We start from the raw sequence: 18,116 nt of genomic DNA on the forward strand, positions 1-18,116 counted from the left end.
ATTGCTAGACGATAAAAGACCAAGATCCATCTTCTATTACCCTGGTAGTCACATGGTACAACGATAATGGAGTTGTTGACTAATCACAGTAATCAATCTCGATCAATTAGGCTACAACAGACCCAGACATGAGACGAGGAAAAGCCCCAGTGGTAGAGAGCTTTGGCAACTGTCAGTTCAAAGTCACCCGTTTCTTTCAAACATGCTGCACTTACACATAACATATTCTGTGTGTCTGATACTGCATCCCAAAATATTATTCTTTGCGCTATGCGGTAGCTATAGAAACATTGCCATCAACAGAAACATATTTTGTCTTTATATTTATACTACAACACTGGCCAGGCATAGAAAATGAGGACAATTTAAAACTTTTTAGAAAACTAGCTAAGGACTTGCTACTTAATAATAAAAATCATTGCTTCAAAATTCCCACTGAAACAAATGGCGGACTCCCTGACTCAAGTTACAGGGCTCATTATCAGCCTGTGTAAAATGGCTCTGCTGCATATTTTGCGGTGTTCAAAAGTGTACCAAAAAGAGAACCATTTCTGAGAGTTTCTAACAGGCCCACTAACCTCTGCTAAGATTAAAATATATTGAATCTTGAAAAGGAGATACACAACCAGACGCATTAATATATTTACTGACAAGAGTAAACTATTGGACCTTCTTTTAAAAAACACTTTTTTTTTTTGCAGATGACCTGCCAAAATATAATCAAGTGAGTGTAGTCTGCAAACGGCTTTTATTTGTGGTATTTTTCTCACTTTCTGGCGCAAAGGTTTTTTTCTCAAATCTGTCTGTTTACCTTGCAGCAGCTGCCAACATGGAAACTTAATATTCCAAGGCAACACCATGTACTGGCAAACTGACACATCAGAAGAAACCATTACAAATTTCTCACTGTGCCAAAACAAACAAGGCAAAAGGTCTCTGTTTAAAATTGTGCAGTGTGTTATTCTGCTATTACGGCTTCATATCCCTTATGGAAATGATTACCATCAGGTACCTAATGTCTGAACCATTTCCAACACCCAATAATTTATTAAACAAATCTGAACTTAACTGCATACTAAGGAATCCACAAAAACAAGAGACTGCGATTTCAGGATTAAAATGACAAGACAGAATGAATAGGGGGCATTTTGTCTGTTACACATCCGCAAGGTAGTTGACACACTATTACGGCAGATGTTGCCCAAATGCAGATCTGAAAGAATACCAGGTGGTAATCCATCTTCATATAAATCCTGGCCGATAACACGCATTTCATGCAACTTTTGAAGTAGTGTGTTTTATTTGGCAGTTTGTTTTGATCCCTTCATCTCTTTGCATCTATTTAATCAGCCTACACTCTGCATACTCGACAGGTAAGAAAACTAATCCGAGAATGCAAAGTTCAATCTGTTCCTGCCCCTCACCAATCACTAGATTCAAATGATGACTAAAAAGTGAACCGTTCACATGCAAGCAACATAATTCTCCTACTTTCTCTCACCCAAATCAACCCCAGTGAGCAGAATTTTAATTACTTGAATGAGATAACCGAACAGAATCCGCATTAGGCAAATGGTGTATCAATCAGCGACCCCGAGATTACCGCAATCTTATGGAGAGGGAAGTGAGAAACAAACCCTTATTCGTGCTACACAGTCAGTATCTTTATATTTTTCCAGCATTTTTGACCCGACCACAATGTGAATGCGTGATACCAAAAGTAGACTCCTGACTTCCATGGCGTTGAAGTTAGAAATAGCTTTTGTGCCATTTTGTTAAGAACAAAGAGGAAGGAAACAATGTATTTTAAACTTCTGGAGTAGTTTGTTGCCTTGTGAATCATTCTATTTCCAGTAACCCCCAACACTAATGGCACAAATTAATCTTGGCCCTGTGTCGTTGGCCCAGCAGGTGAGACACTTCCACCAGTGGTATCTCCATTAATGTGTTGACTGCTCTTGTGGTTGAGTCAGGGTTTGGGCAGGAGCCTCATTAATAGTTCTTACTCCCAATGCTATACTGGCAAACTCTGCTGAGCTGAGACAATGAATGAAGGCTGAGAATTTAACCATCTATCCAGCAGCTGACATCGACTGTTAAACATATTGGGACTCCTTCCCCCAAAATGTATTTAGCCCATTTTTACTCACTGTGTTTGTTGCATCTTCCTGCAAAATTGCATCATACGTCTTGTTGGCATCTTCATACCTTGAGAAAGAGCAAAGCATGCGACTAGTTGATCTTGTTACCTGATCAAGTGCTTAGATGCAACAAATGTTCTCAGTTAACAAGGGTTAAGATCACAATTTAATGCATGAACTTGCACTAGATGACAAACATGCAAGATCTTTTCCGTGATTTGCCAATTACCTGCTTCAAAGAGTTTTAAAGAAATTGTGGCCCTATTAAAGCCTACTCTTGAAAACATTTGGAAAATGAACCGTGAGTCTCTGTCATGTGTTTTACCTCTTCATAATTCCTACTCTTATCCTTCAGTAGCAAAATGAACAAGTTCTAAAGTACCTTTCCAGGGATTCAAATCGCATGCCAGTCAATCGCTTCACTCGGTGGCTGCCTGGAAATTGTTTGCGGAGTTCGTGCAGACACAGCTGTGGATGGAGTAATACGTAAAGCAGTAATGTAAGTTTTGCATGTCCCTCATACATGCTTTCGCTAGTTACAATATACTGGTGGCCAACTAACAAGGAGCTTTGAACATTTCTATGACTAGTAACAAATTATCCCATCCGTTCTCTGTAAACTAGGTATATACTAACAGAGTCAATAATAACTTAATGATGCAAGTTGAATATGTTTTACTTTGGCCTATGATACAATTTAGTGTTATTTTTTAAATATGTTGATTTTCCCACTTGTCTTTGATGCAAGAAAACTTTGTATCACAGAGAAGCCATAAACATACCATGCGCTCCATCTTAACTAATAGAACTGCTGTACTCATTAGGACTTATCTACTGCTGCAGTTTATTCTGTTCACCAATCAAATCTGTCAACTGTACTATATTATGAAAAAGCTAAATTCCAAACTATAGATTTACAGGATAGTGGAGGACTTCTCTTTCACAAATAAAGCCAACAATAAATGTGCTTTGTGAACAGAATAAAAAATGTTATGCGATTTTCTTTTAAAGCGGAACGTATAATTTTGTGTGAGGTTGAGTAGGATCAGTAAGGCCAGGACATTTAGATATTGCATGAATGCTCATTTATTATACTTGAGGATGAAGATGCATCATTTTACCAGGCTCTTGCATTCATTGTTTATGGTATAGATGCCGACATAGCATAACTCTGGCTTATAAAAAATTTGATGGTAAAATGTTGCACATCAAATCAGCAGAGTGAAATCCAGCAGTGAGAATATCTCGCATAAAATAACTCAGCATATTCCCGAACCCCAGTTTCCTTCCCATTAACCCTATACATAAAACACACCTGTGTACTGCAAGAACTTCCTGCTCATGAGAACTCTCTTGGGAGACTCGAACATGCTTGTAGCAGCACATCAGTTACATTAACATATGAAAATTAACCATGGCCAGGCAGCTTTGTTTTTGAGCAATGAATGAATAAGCATCAGTTCTGACCGTCAGTGTGGTTCAGTATGAACCAGCCCAACTCTGCTTAGCCTGCCGGACATGTCAGGACTGTTAAATTTGTTTTGAAATAAACTGCATCAATTCAGTTCCGGCTGGATCACAAGATTGTTACACCTGTTTGTGCATTTCAGCCTATCTGCAGGGTTGAATTAAACACAGTATTCATAATTAAAAGGGGCACAAATCTGACTCAGGGAAACTAACATCAGTCCCATGTAAAGTAATAAAAACAACTACAAGGAACAGGCTGAAGAAATATCCACGGGCAAGATTCTGCTGCAGAAACCTGACTTTTCAGTTTGAGGATGCTGCCTACAGGAACAGGAGTGGACCCAACTGCACCGCGAGAATAATTGCGGCATTCTATTTGACCATGGCTGATCTGTACCTGGATAAGGGTATCAAGGGATATGAAGCAAAGGCGGGTAAATGGATTCGAAGTACAGATCAGCCACGAATGGCGGAACAGGCTCGAGGAGCTGAACAGCCTCCTCTTGTTCCTATGATTATTTAGAATAACTTACCAGGTAAGATGGAAGAGTGAAAGACATAAAAATTCATTCAAAATGCTGTCAGACACCAGACAGGGTAAAATGATATATCAATGGAATTAGTTTCAAAGGGTCAAATGACGTGTTCTCATCTTTAACCTGTCCTACGTATTTGTACTTTCTTACATATAGAAATCTCTCCAAAATGCCCAAAGCTTGTCTTTGGACCAATTCAAAACAACAAGCCAAATTGAAATGAATGTAGTGTTTGGGATTTTGATTTTTGTTTTGAAGTGGGGTGTGCAAACTTCCTCACCGTAAAAACAGTCAGCAGCCCAGGCAAAAGGAATTTTTTCTTCTGTGCCTTAGTTTTGAATGTCACAGACGATACCCAGGTGTTTCTGGTTAAACTTCAAGCAGTGTAGTAAGGTCGCATTTTTGATCCATTCCAAAGTATGTAATTGGTAAACATTACGCACAGAAAGAATGTTGCAAATCTGAACTACTTGGTGAATATGCTTTCACTTCCAATTTAAAATTGCTCTCATTTGCCGTCCAAGTCTAAACACTGACTGAAAGCATGAGCGTACTTTCCACTGCAAAGCTGTGGTTAAGCTTTTATCCTTGGCCTGGAGTGTAAAAAATGCCCATTGTATTATTGCTTTATTTTTAATAACCCAAAAAAAACACTTAGATTTCTAACCAGTGTACTAAGCTTAAATAAAGGAGACGATGAAGGCATGAGGGCAGAGTTGGCTAAAGTGGACTAGGAAAATAGATTAAAGTTTAGGACGGTTGATGAACAGTGGTGTACATTTAAAGAGATATTTCACAACTCTCAAGAAAAATATATTCCAGTGAGGAGGAAAGGGTATAAGAGAAGATAGCCATCTGTGGCTAACTAAAGAAATAAAGGACGGTATCCAATTAAAAACAAGGGCATACAAAGTGGTCAAAACTAGTGGGAGGACAGAAGACTGGGAAGCTTTTAAAAGCCAGCAAAGAATGACTAAAAAATTGATTAAAAGGGAAGACAGACTTTGAAAGTAAACTTGCACAAAATATAAAAATAGATTGCAAGAGTTTCTATAGGTATATAAAAAGGAAAAGAGTGGCTAAAGTAAATATTGGTCCCTTAGAGGACGAGACTGGGGAATTAGTAATGGGGAACATGGAGATGGCAGGTGGTACTCAGTAAGATAATGGGACTAAAGGCAGATAAATCCCCTGGACCTGATGGCTTGCATCCTCAGGTCTTAAGAGAAGTAGCGGCAGGGATTGTGAATGCTTTGGTTGTAATTTACCAAAATTCCCTGGATTCCGGGGAGGTCCCAGCAGATTGGAAAACTGCAAATGTAACGCCCCTATTTAAAAAAGGAGGCAGACAAAAAGCAGGAAACTATAGACCAGTTAGCCTAACATCTGTTGTTGGGAAAATGTTGGAGTCCATTATTAAAGAAGCAGTAGCAGGACATTGAGAAAAGCAAAATTCGGTCAGGCAGTCAGCATGGATTTATGAAGGGGAAGTCATGTTTGACAAATTTGCTGGGATTCTTTGAGGATGTAATGAACAGGGTGGATAAAGGGGAACCAGTGGATGTGGTGTATTTGGACTTCCAGAAGGTATTTGACAAGGTGCCACATAAAAGATTACTGCACAAGATAAAAGTTCACAGGGTTGGGGGTAATATATTAGCATGGATAGAGGACTGACTAACTAACAGAAAACAGAGTCGGGATAAATGGTTCATTCTCTGGTTGGCTACTAATAACTAGTGGGGTGCTGCAGGGCTTAGTGCTGGGACCCCAACTATTTACAATCTATATTAACGACTTGGAAGAAGTGTAACGTAGCCAAGTTTGCTGACGATACAAAGATGGGAGGAAAAGCAATGTGTGAGGAGGACACAAAAAATTTGCAAACGGACATAGACAGGCTAAGTGAGTGGGCAAAAATTTGGCAGATGGAGCATAATGTTGGAAAGTGTGAGGTCATGTACTTTGGCAGAAAAAAATCAAGAGCAAGTTATTATTTAAACGGAGAAAGATTGCAAAGTGCTGCAGTACAGCAGGACCTGGGGATACTTGTGCATGAAACGCAAAAGGATAGTAAGCAGGTACAGCAAGTGATCAGGAAGGTCAACTGAATCTTGGCCTTTATTGCAAAGGGGATGGAGTATAAAAGCAGCAAAGTCTTGCTACAGCTATACAGGGTATTGGTGAGGCCACATCTGGAATACTGCATGCAGTTTTGGTTTCCATATTTACGAAAGGATATACTTGCTTTGGAGGCAGTTCAGAGAAGGTTCACTAGTTTGATTCCGGAGATGAGGGGGTTGACTTATGAGGAAAGGTGGAGTAGGTTGGGCCTCTACTCATTGGAATTCAGGAGAATGAGAGGTGATCTTATCGAAACATGTAAGATTATGAGGGGGCTTGACAAGGTGGATACAGAGAGGATGTTTCTACTGAGAGGGGAGACTAGAACTAGAGGGCATGATCTTAGAATGAGGAGTCGCCCATTTTAGACCGAGATGAGGAGAAATTTCTTGTCTCAGAGGATTGTAAATCTGTGGAATTCGCTGCCTCAGAAAGTTGTGGAAGCTGGGACACTGAATAAATATAAGACAGAAATAGACAAGTTTCTTAAACGATGAAATAAGGGGTTATGGGGATCGGGCAGGGAAGTGGAGCTGAGTCCATGATCAGATCAGCCATGATCGTATTAAATGGCGGAGCAGGCTCAAGGGGCTGTATGGCCTACTCCTGTTCCTATTTCTTATGTTCTTATGTTATGATTTCCATTTGAAACGGGCCACTCAAACTAGGGTTGTAGCTCCACTCACGCCGGTCTGTTCACTCTCGTCAGCTAGCACTAGTCCGCTGGCTTTGGTCAGCTGGCTCCGGTCATAAAAACATAGAAAATAGGTGCAGGAGTAGGCCATTCAGCCCTTCGAGCCTGCACCACCATTCAATAAGGTCATGGCTAATCTTTCCCTCAGTACCCCTTTCCTGCTTTCTCTCTATACCCCTTGATCCCCCTAGCCATAAGGGCCATACCTAACTCCCTCTTGAATATATCCAATGAACTGGCATCAACAACTCTTTGCGGCAGGGAATTCCACAGGTTAACAACTCTGAGTGAAGAAGTTTCTCCTCATCTCAGTCCAAAACGGCCTACCCCTTATCCTAAGACTATGTCCCCGGGTTCTGGACTTCCCCAGCATCTGGAACATTCTACCCGCATCTAACCTGTCCCGTCTCGTCAGAATCTTATATGTTTCTATGAGATCCCCTCTCATCCTTCTAAACTCCAATGTATAAAGGCCCAGTTGATCCAGCCTCTCCTCATATGTCAGTCTTGCCATCACGGGAATCAATCTGGTGAACCTTCGCTGCACTCCAATAGCAAGAACGTCCTTCCTCAGATTAGGAGACCAAAACTGAACACGCTATTCCAGGTGAGGCCTCCCAAGGCCCTATACAACTGCAGTAAGACCTTCCTGCTCCTGTACTCAAATCCCCTAGCTATGAAGGCCAACACACCATTTGCCTTCTTCAACGCCTGCTGTACCTGCATGCCAACTTTCAATGACTGATGTACCATGACACCCAGGTCTCGTTGCACCTCCCCTTTAAAGGATGTCTGGAATTAATAGAGTGCCTCAAAATACTTTCCAGGTAATTTATGAATGCAGAAACATTATAATCTCTTGTTCCATGTCAGGAAAGCTAAAATTATTCGATTTGCTTTGAAGCACCACCCAGCGAGCATTGGTCAGCTGGTTCCAGTCAGCTCGCAACGGACAGCGAGCATTGGTCAGTTAGCTTTAGTCAGCTGGCACTGGTCAGCCAGCATTGGCCAGCTGGCTCCAGTCAGTTCGCACTGGTCAGTGAGCATTGGTCAGTGAGCTTCAGTCAGTTCGCACTGGTCAGTGAGCATTGGTCAGTGAGCTTCAGTCAGTTCGCACTGGTCAGTGAGCATTGGTCAGTGAGCTTCAGTCAGTTCGCACTGGTCAGTGAGCTTCAGTCAGTTAGCTCCAGTCAGCTCACACTGGTCAGTGAGCATTGGTCAGTGAGCTCCAGTCAGCTCGCACTGGTCAGTGAGCATTAGTCAGTGAGCATTAGTCAGTGAGCTTCAGTCAGTTCGCACTGGTCAGTGAGCATTGGTTAGCTGGCTCCAGTCAGCTCGCACTGGTCAGTGAGCTTCAGTCAGTTCGCACTGGTCAGTGAGCATTAGTCAGTGAGCTTCAGTCAGTTCGCACTGGTCAGTGAGCATTGGTTAGCTGGCTCCAGTCAGCTCGCACTGGTCAGTGAGCTTCAGTCAGTTCGCACTGGTCAGTGAGCTCCAGTCAGCTTGCACTGGTCAGTTAGCTCCAGTCAGTTTGCACTGGTCAGTGAGCTTCAGTCAGTTCGTACTGGTCAGTGAGCATTGGTTAGCTGGCTCCAGTCAGCTCGCACTGGTCAGTGAGCTCCAGTCAGCTCGCACTGGTCAGTGAGCATTGGTCAGTGAGCTTCAGTCAATTCGTACTGGTCAGTGAGCATTGGTCAGTGAGCTTCAGTCAATTCGCACTGGTCAGTGAGCATTGGTCAGTGAGCTTCAGTCAATTCGTACTGGTCAGTGAGCATTGGTCAGTGAGCTCCAGTCAGTTCGCACTGGTCAGTGAGCATTGGTCACCAAGCTCCAGTCAGCTCGCACTGCTGAGCTAACACTGGTAACACACAGCTTCTGAACTTCCAGCATTTTATGTTTTTACTTTACATTTATACACTGGGTTATATCTTCAAGTGTACATAATCCAGCTAGGCATGAAGTAGTGGAAAACGCTGTGCATGGTAGGAATCAAAGCAACATTTGGTCTCTTAAATAACATGCATTTCAGTGAATTTAATGACTCAGTGTACATGTCAAATTCAAAGCTTAAAATAGCACTGAAACACAACTGGGAAAAGGTCTCTAAATGGTATCGGTACCTACCATTGCTAAGTCATCACGACTGCAGTCGAGGGCAGCAACCATCACTTGTTCATAAATTACCCAAACTGAATGAAGGAGAAATTTAAACACAAGAGAGAAAAATCACCACATCACTTAAAAAACACACACATGCTTTAATAAGCTGTTGTTGTTTGCATCTTTAAAATAAAATTACACTGTAAACAGTCAGCAGAAATCACATTGTCCATATAAGAATAGAGAATGAGAGAGAGACAGAGAGAGAGAAAAAAATGAAAGAGAGACAGAGAGGGGGAACAAAAAAAGGAGAGAAAGAGAGCGAGGGAGAGGAGAAAAAGTGATGGAGAGAGGGAGGGAGAAAAAGACAGAGAAGGCGAGAGAGAGAGAAACAAGAGAGAGAGAGAGACGAGAGAGAGAAAAGAGAGAACGGAAGAAAGAAGGGGGAGAGGCAGACAGAGATTCATTTAAAGGATGTCTGGAATTAATAGAGTGCCACAAAATACTTTCCAGGTAATTTATGAATGCAAAACATTATAATCTCTTGTTCCATGTCAGGACAGCTAAAATTATTCGATTTGCTTTGAAGTACCGCCCAACTCTAATCTTTAGCAAATGCCTTGACACTGCAATATTTCCAAAATATGAAAAAATAATTTAAGAGGCCACAGATCAAACAAAACTGCTACTGTGCAGATAACAATTACTGAATTAGAGTAGAAAAACAAGGGTGCTCCACAATAAGATTTTATCTTGGGTCTTTTGTTCAACCTTCCACGCGGAATAATTGCTGTATTAAAAATGACAGCAATACACTACTCTTATTGGAGAGAGTGATGTGTAAAAATCACTCAATTTAATGTAAGCTATGGTTATTGCGACTGCGTGTCTGTGTGCTTGTGCCTGTGTTTACCACCAGAGGCAGTGTGGTCTGCTTTACATTGTGGGGCTGCTATTGACATCAGTGTTGTAATGTAAAAGGAGCAACAGTATTTCTACACAACTTCCTGATGTAGAATCGACAACACTGACTGGTTCAATGCTTTAAAAAAAAACTATTTTGGACAATAATATTTTCACAGAGCTGGACCTCAGGAGTTAGGGCGTGGAGTTATGAAAAAAATAACTCATACACTCAGTCACAGGATCGCTGTAACCAATTCACAAGTTGGCAATTATCCGTGTCTGTTGTATAAACTGTAGGTCCCACCGCCAAGTATAAAATGTGACTGTCTCCCCCACCCCATTTTCAGTACATAGTTCCTACAGCAAACAGAAAAGAAACAAAAGACAAAAATGCTTACTTCAAAATATGTAAAGGCTATAATTAATAGCAATAATGAACTTAACTGATAGTGTATCAAGACCCGGAAAGACTTCTGGTTTTGTCCGTCAATTAACCTGCCTAATACCTAACTCAATAGCATTTAAAAACATAACAATTACAATTGGCTAGATACTGTATCCAAGTACAGTGTGGATATACATGGCTGGGACGGCATGTTTTCCACAGGAATTTAGGTTTACACATTCAGATGTAGTGTGTACATCCTACTTAGAGAATAAACTTAATAAATTGTTAGAAAATACTGAAGGAAGCATCTTAAAGAGTACAGTTAACGATTAGATTAAGAACCTAGACTAGCCTCTTATCAAACTCATCACACAAGTTAAAGCTTGAACTTTTTTTTAAAAAAAAGAAATATTATACAAATGGGCGTTATTCAACATATCTTCTCACCAAAAGCACAGAAAAGATTGATGCTTAAACAGCTGGTCTTAGTGACGAAGTAGGTATCATTTAAAATAGCTAAGTGAAAAGCACAGTCATTTCCTCTGATCTATGTCGTGCTTCACTCTGGGAGCCCTCATGACTTGTAATTTTTATTTACAATCCTGATCAGATTATTGATTCCAGTAATCTGCTCCCCAGTATGGACAATGAATCATTATGTCAAAGGTAGGATCTTTTAAAACCCCGACAATTAAAAATAATGAGACTGGAGACAGAGAGAGTCAGAGACAGAGAGCAAGAGAGAGACAGAGAGAAGGAGAGACGGACAGAAAGAGAGACACAAACACGGAGAGAAAGAGACATTGGGGGGGGGGGGTAAGAGGAAAAGAGAGAGAGAGACACGGGGGGGGGGGGGGGGGTGGGAGAGACGGATGGGGGAGAGGCGGAGTGGGGGGAAGAAGGGGAGAGGGGGAGGGTGTGCTGGAGGATTTGAAGGAGCGTTAAGAAAGGGCCTCTCATTGATGCTGTGGATTCCACACAGACCTCACACGTGCTCATGGCTGGTTGAAAATATTCATCCGAGACATATTGACACACGATGGGATGTCACCCGATTCAGTGCATCAGCGGCAAGGAAGAGCTTCTGCTACTGTTAAAGACAGTCAATAATTTTTGAAAGCTACTAAAAGATAAGGTCGTGGCTGTAGGAGCTAGGGATCAGAGGGTGGAAAGTCTCAGCTGGCAGCTTCATCCTTCAGTCTGATCTGTTTATTATCAATTTTCAAGAGGGGGCAGGCACTTAGCCATTATTACTTAAATACACTGGGCACAGAATTATATGGTCAGAAGTGAGTAACAAGGCTCTAGTTTACCCTGGGGTTTCAGTGGACATTAAAAACCAAGAAAGAAAATCTCAAATAGTTATGAAAGTCATCTGAACACGAGATTAAATTACCACTTTACACTGACTGTACAATCCATGATGCTTTACACAATATACAATATTTCTTTAACACAATGAAGCTAATGTGGTATTGAAAGCAGTGACAGCAGACTGAGGCACAAATGAGGTCGTCACTGCAGAACACTGCATCAGAAAGTGGAAAGCTTCAAAGTATGTATGAAACAAAGGATGAGGACCAGTGGTTTACCAACAATTAACTGAGTCATGGAACTAAACTATAGAAGCAATGGGAACCTGTTCAACCTTCGTCGCTTCAAGGCTAGTTCCAAGGTCGTCTCATCCTCGGTCATCGAACCACAGTACGCGGACGACGCTTACATCTGCGTACAGAGGCTGAACTCCAAGCCATTGTCAACATCTTCACTGAGGCATACAAAAACATGGGCCTTACACTAAACATCCGTAAGACAAAGGTCCTCCACCAACCTGACCCCGCCACACAGCACTGCCCACCGGTCATCAAAATCTACGGTGCGGCCTTGGACAACGTGGACCATTTTCCATACCTCGGGAGCCTATCAGCAAGGGCAGACATCGACGACAAGGTCCAACGCCGCTTCCAGTCTGCCAGCGCAGCCTTCGGTCGCCTGAGGAAGAGAGTGCTTGAAGACCAGAACTTCAAATCTAGCACCAAGTTAATGGTCTACAGGGCAGTAGTGATACCCGCCCTCCTATATGGCTCAGAGACATAGACCATATACAGTAGACACATCAAAGCGCTGGAGAAATACCACCAGCGCTGCCTCCGCAAGATCCTGCAAATCCACTGGGAGAATAAACGCACTAACGTCACTGTTCTCGATCAGTCCAACATCCCCAGCATCGAAGCACTGACCACATGCGACCAGCTCAGTTTGGCGAGCCACGTCGTCCGCACGCCCGACACAAGACTCCCAAAGCAAGCTCTCTACTCGGAACTCCTACATGACAAGCGAGCCCCAGGTGGGCGGAGGAAATGTTTCAAGGACACCCTCAAAGCCTCCTTGATTAAGTGCAACATCCCCACCTTCACCTGGGAATCCCTGGCCCAAGACCGCCCTAAGTGGAGGGAGAGCATCCGGGAGGGCGCTGAGCACCAAGTCTCGTCGCCGAGAGCATGCAGAAACCAAGCGCAGACAGCGGCAAACCAGACTCCCCCCCCACACTTTTCTTCAACGGCTGTCTGTGCCACCTGTGACAGAGACTGTAATTCCCGTATTGGACTGTACAGCCACCTTAGAGTGGAAGCAAATCTTCCTCGATTTCGAGGGAGTACCGATGATGATGATGATGAAGAAGAATCATGTTGGCTGTTTAAATGCAAGAGAAAGAAAGAACTTGCATTTCTCTAGCACCTTTCAGGAACTCAGGTCATCCTAAAGCTCTTTACAGCCAATGAAGTATTTTTGAAGTATAGTCACTGTTGCAATGTTGGAAACAAGGCAGCCAATTTGCGCACAGCAAGGTCCCATGAACAACAATGTGATAATGACCAGATAATCCGTTTATGGTGTCCTGATAAAAGGTCATTGACCTCTAACCTTAACTCTGTTTCTCTCTCCACAGGTGCTGCATGAGTTGGGGTGTTTTCCAGCATTTTCTGTTTTTAGTTGTTTTTGGTGATAGTTGAGGAATAAATATTGGCCAGTACACTACGGAGAACTTCCCTGCTCTTCTTAGAAATCGTACCATGGGATCTTTTACATCAACCGGAAAGGGCAGACAGGGCCTTAGTTTAACATCTCATTCGAAAGACAGCCCCTCCGACAGTGCAGCACTCCCTCAGTACTGCACTGAAATATCAGCCTATAGGTTGCATTGTTGTGAATAATTGTTCTGAAACAATTGGAATGCCCCATTTCAGGCAACAGTGCTAATGGAAGGTTGGCGATCACAGTAAGAGGCCTGATGTGGTATAAATTTTAAATGGGCACATAACCCAAGGGGCTGGGATACAATTGAAGCAGCTCTAATATACAAGATCACAAGTGCAATCCTGGAAATTAGAGGCCTCCTTATTGAAATCCAGAGTGGGAGTAATATTGGAGTCCATTACAAAATATGCAATTCAAGATCCACTAAAATAGCACTAAATCTAAAGCTGAGTGTATGAAAGGCATGTTGTTACTGATAAATTTATTGAGAATCTTTGATGGAAACGAGTTGGTGGATAAGTATAGGTCTTGAGCTGCAGAAAGCATGATATTCTTCAGGATAATTATAACTTAAGTGAAAGCTCCTATGTTAAATATGCTTTTAAACTGGATAATAAATTATGTAGAAATTAACAAAGAGAAGTCTCAGCGGCAGTATTAATTCCAACAGCACAGTTGTGGCTCAGTGTCTCCCTGGGTCAGTCCTTGTGTCTCTTATCGTACAGTGTGCAGAATGCCAATCTGTGCAAGACCCCAAGATATGTGGAAAAGCAAGAAACTCCAAGGAGAACAGAGGTGGTGCGTTGGTAAATGCACTGCATGGTGGGACGCCAAGCGGTTCAGATTAAAGATAGACTGGGTTTGATTCCTGCTCTGTGTTGAGTAATCCCATCTCAGCTCATGCTGCAGAATATGGGTGGATTTGAACAGACTTGGGAATTGGGCAGACACATGCAGATGAAATTCAAAGCAGAGAAATGCAAAGTTCTTCACACGGGGACAAAGAAAATGCAGGAAGGGACTATTTCCTAAATGGCAAGAAAGTACTATGCATAGAAATGATTGTGGGGATGGAGGGACTGATTATGAGAAGCGACTATGTAAATTGGGCATATTCTCACTGGAAAAGAGCAGGTTGAGAAGTGATACAATTACTGTTTTTAGGATTCTAAAGGGACTGGATAATGTAGACCATAATAATCTGTTTCAATTTATCCAGACCAGTAGAACCAGAGGATAGGCCTGTGCTTGGAGAGGTAAATTCAAAACTAATCTGCAGAAACAATAGTTCAATGAGCTAGTGGTCCATCTATATATAGAACAGACTCCCCAGGGAGATGGTATAAGCAGATTTTATTGATTAATTCATTTGCAAATCAGATAGATTTATTCCACCAAGTAACATTTTGTGCTCCAGTATATGAGTAATTAGAGACATGACGGGTGGTTAGTGCAGCATGCTCGAGAGGAACAAATAACTTTGAAACAATGGTTTCCAAAGCTCTCCATTACTGGGGGTTTCCCTCACCTCATCTCTGGGTCTGTTGTAGTCTAATTGATAGAAATTGATTGCTACGATTAGTCAACAACTCCATTATCGTTGTATCATGTGACTACCAGGATGGTAGAAGGCGAACTAGATGGATCTTGGTCAACTTCATCTCAGTTCCTATATTCTTAACAGTGAAGTCAAGAAAATTAGCCCAAGTATCCCAAAGCTAGGTGGTGGGGGAAAAAAAATCAGCTAGGGATTCCCACTCTTGAGCTCTATCCACTGAACTCTGCAGGAAGGCACATGGTTATCAGGTGAGGGCAGGAGAAGCGCTTGCTGTGATTCTCACCAATCACTTTCCTTCGATAGGTGAAGGCTACCTCCACCGCTGCCCCATCGATCATCACGTAACTGTGCACATATCAGAAAAGTGACCTTCCTGGTCTAGACTAACACTAGATGATAAGTATTGGTTTGGCTCAAAGGTAACACTCGGAGCTCTGAGTCACAAAGTTGAGGGTTCAAGACCCACTCCAGGCTGATAATGAAGTGCTATGGGAGTCCTGCACTGTTGGAGATGCCATGTTTCAGATGAGGCGTTTAACCAATGACGCCGCCTGCCTGTTCACATAAATTAAATTTTCGGCTAGGTCTTTGATAGAGGAAACCAAAACTAATCCCGCTGCCCTACACTCTCCCCCAGACCTGTGTCGTCCTCTGCTTCAAATAATTATCCAATTCTCTCTTGCACGCTAGTAAAAAACCAGGTGTGGATACTATGAGCCAAATTACTTCCTCTTGTGCTGTCAATAGTTGAATGATTCATTAGAAGAATGCCAAAATTAATAATTGATTAAAAGTTGAAGTGTCTCAAAACCTGTGATCATTTTACATTAAACTCTAGTACAACTATTGCAAATACTTTGGAGTAGAGGGGAGGCCAATAGAGTTTTGAATGAGATATGATGGAGAATTGCATGAGCTTTCTAATGGTCAGCTTACTAGTAAAGGTAAAGTAACTCATTCATGTCATCAATTCTTTGCGTAGTCTGACAAATTAATTTTTGAAACTGCCTGCATCCATCAATTTTTGCTGAAGAAACACCGATACTGGGGCAGGAGAGAATGTACTGATTTATTGGCTAGCAATCCAAAGAAGTATTTGCGAGTTACAATTATTGTCACTGCCCTTCAAGATGTTCTCTCTTCTTGACAGAGTAGGTGGGTCAGGGTTCATAGCTACACTCTTGTTCGTTACGTTGGTTTAAGTGTTTACAACTGGTTACTCTCTGGGGCAGAGCACACAGCAACTCAGAGAACATGGTCATTCTTTGATCAGTCTCTGATGTCTTTGTGTTGCTGTATCTCTCAGTCTCTCCTCTTCTGTTCCCTTTCTCTTCTCTTTGTCTTAGCTTCCCTTAACTCTTTTTCCTTTACGTTGTCATTTTCGTGTCTTCTGGCTGGTGGGTGGTCATGCATGATGCCAGAGAATGGAAAGGAGGTTGCATTTGGATGAGTTTGTCAGGGACATTGTGACCCTCGGTGGCTTCCTCCCCATAAGGCGAGTGCTTCCTTCACGAGTGTTGTCCCTCCCATTGCATCCTCTACCCCATGACTTTCTCACTACCCATTATTCTTCCTGCTGCCTCCTCACTCCCATCCCCACTTCCTATTCCCACTACCTGCTCAACATCTGTACCTACCCCCTCTCCCCACCCCCACTTCCTATTCCCACTACCTGCTCAACATCTGTACCTATCCCCTCTCCCCACCCCCCTTTTCTCCATCATTCACTTCACCCTTAACTTTCCATCTGCTCCAACTCAATTCCCCAAAAGGTGTCATGAGGCCAGAGCCTCCCTTACTCTTAACTGCTTTCTTCCTTCCTCTTCTCTCTCCACCCTTCTCTTCCTCGGTTTCCCTCAGAGGTTTTGCTTGCTTTCAAAATTCAACTTTAGAAAGAATCAAATTAGAATGAGAAAAAAGAACTATCCGTGCCTTTCTCCTCCCTTCACTGTCTCATAGGTTTTGGAAATTAGTATCTCTGTCACAAGTGTGTACAATTATGTTGACCTGCACTAACAAAGAATAGCGAGCTATTGGGCCAGATTTTGTTTCCAATATAACGATGAGTTTAATGGCACTTGGCATTACTAATGTGTAAATCGTCTATCAACCTCTGGCGAGGAAGAATCCCTATGAGTTGTGAATCGCTGGACAATTTGCGCCGCTCCGCCATCAGCCTCATGAAAACAACAGCTCGCCCTGAACCTCCCCATGAGTTTCAAGAAATTGCTGCATTCAAGCATTAATTCCCCATTACGCTCACCACCGAAAGTTAGAACTGTTACTTAATGGTGCAAGTACCCTTTTAATGAGGAGATTTATGCTCCTGCAATGCCACTCAACCTCTCCAGCCCAGAAAGTGAACAATTGAAATTGTGGAGTCTCATTCCTGCAGTTACTCAATTTAATTTTTTTTAAATTATTTTCTTACTTTTCCTTTGTCTCTTTTTCTCTCTCTTAATCCAATCTTGCTTTCCCTTTCTTTATCCATCTTTCTGTACCTGATTTGACTCGAATTCATTCAATTTCCTTATCCACATTCCTGTTTCTTTCTTAATCCTTAAATCTCATTGGTTAAGGAGATAAGACTGTTGGCCCCGTCATTCACAGAGATCCCAGATGCTCCGCTGCCCTTGAGAGAGACCGAGAGACCCAGAGAGAGAGAGAGAAAGAGAATGAAAAAGAAAACTACAGGACTGTGACCTGGCTCAGAGTGGGGATGGTGCAAGAGTGCAGCTGACAGTAGGGGCCAGAGCCTGGGTTCCTTCCCCAGTGACTTTGCAGATTAAGTTTAATCTATCTGTATTCTTGCTGATTTGTCCTGTCTTCCAGTTTTTTTGTCCGACCTCCTTACCTTCACTGTCTTGCTCTGTTGGGAGTTTATCTTCATTTCCTTTTCGCTGCTTTTATTTTTTTCTTTGCGTGTTTTTGGCAGGATGAGGTTGGCGACTAGGCCTCTTTGTGGGGGCAAAGAGCTCTGAAACTGTTATGTAGATGGAAGGGAAAGGAAGCGGATCAGGAGAAGTGAGTCGGGAGCTGATACTTCAGGAGTGTGAGTGGGAAGAAGTGAAATGCAGAAAAAGATAAATATGAATTGTGTAACATTGTATATGTGCCTTCCTGTGCCTTGCATAATTGTCAAGGAGAGAAATGGGTTTGA

The 18,116-nt window shown here is 42.3% G+C and overlaps 1 protein-coding gene across 1 annotated transcript in view; it reads right to left on the minus strand.

Annotated features, from left to right (window-relative positions):
* Nucleotides 1–18,116, minus strand: part of emc2 (ER membrane protein complex subunit 2) — a 133,856-nt gene that overhangs the window by 80,903 nt on the left and 34,837 nt on the right. The window contains exons 3-5 of the mRNA XM_070889061.1: nucleotides 9,090–9,154; nucleotides 2,524–2,609; nucleotides 2,151–2,208 (exon numbers count right to left, since the gene is read on the minus strand). Coding sequence (XP_070745162.1) covers nucleotides 2,151–2,208; nucleotides 2,524–2,609; nucleotides 9,090–9,154 — 209 coding nt within the window. The remainder of the gene's footprint in view (nucleotides 1–2,150; nucleotides 2,209–2,523; nucleotides 2,610–9,089; nucleotides 9,155–18,116) is intronic.

The sequence above is a fragment of the Pristiophorus japonicus genome, chromosome 1 (genome assembly GCF_044704955.1).
Source record: "Pristiophorus japonicus isolate sPriJap1 chromosome 1, sPriJap1.hap1, whole genome shotgun sequence".
NCBI lineage: Eukaryota > Metazoa > Chordata > Chondrichthyes > Pristiophoridae > Pristiophorus > Pristiophorus japonicus.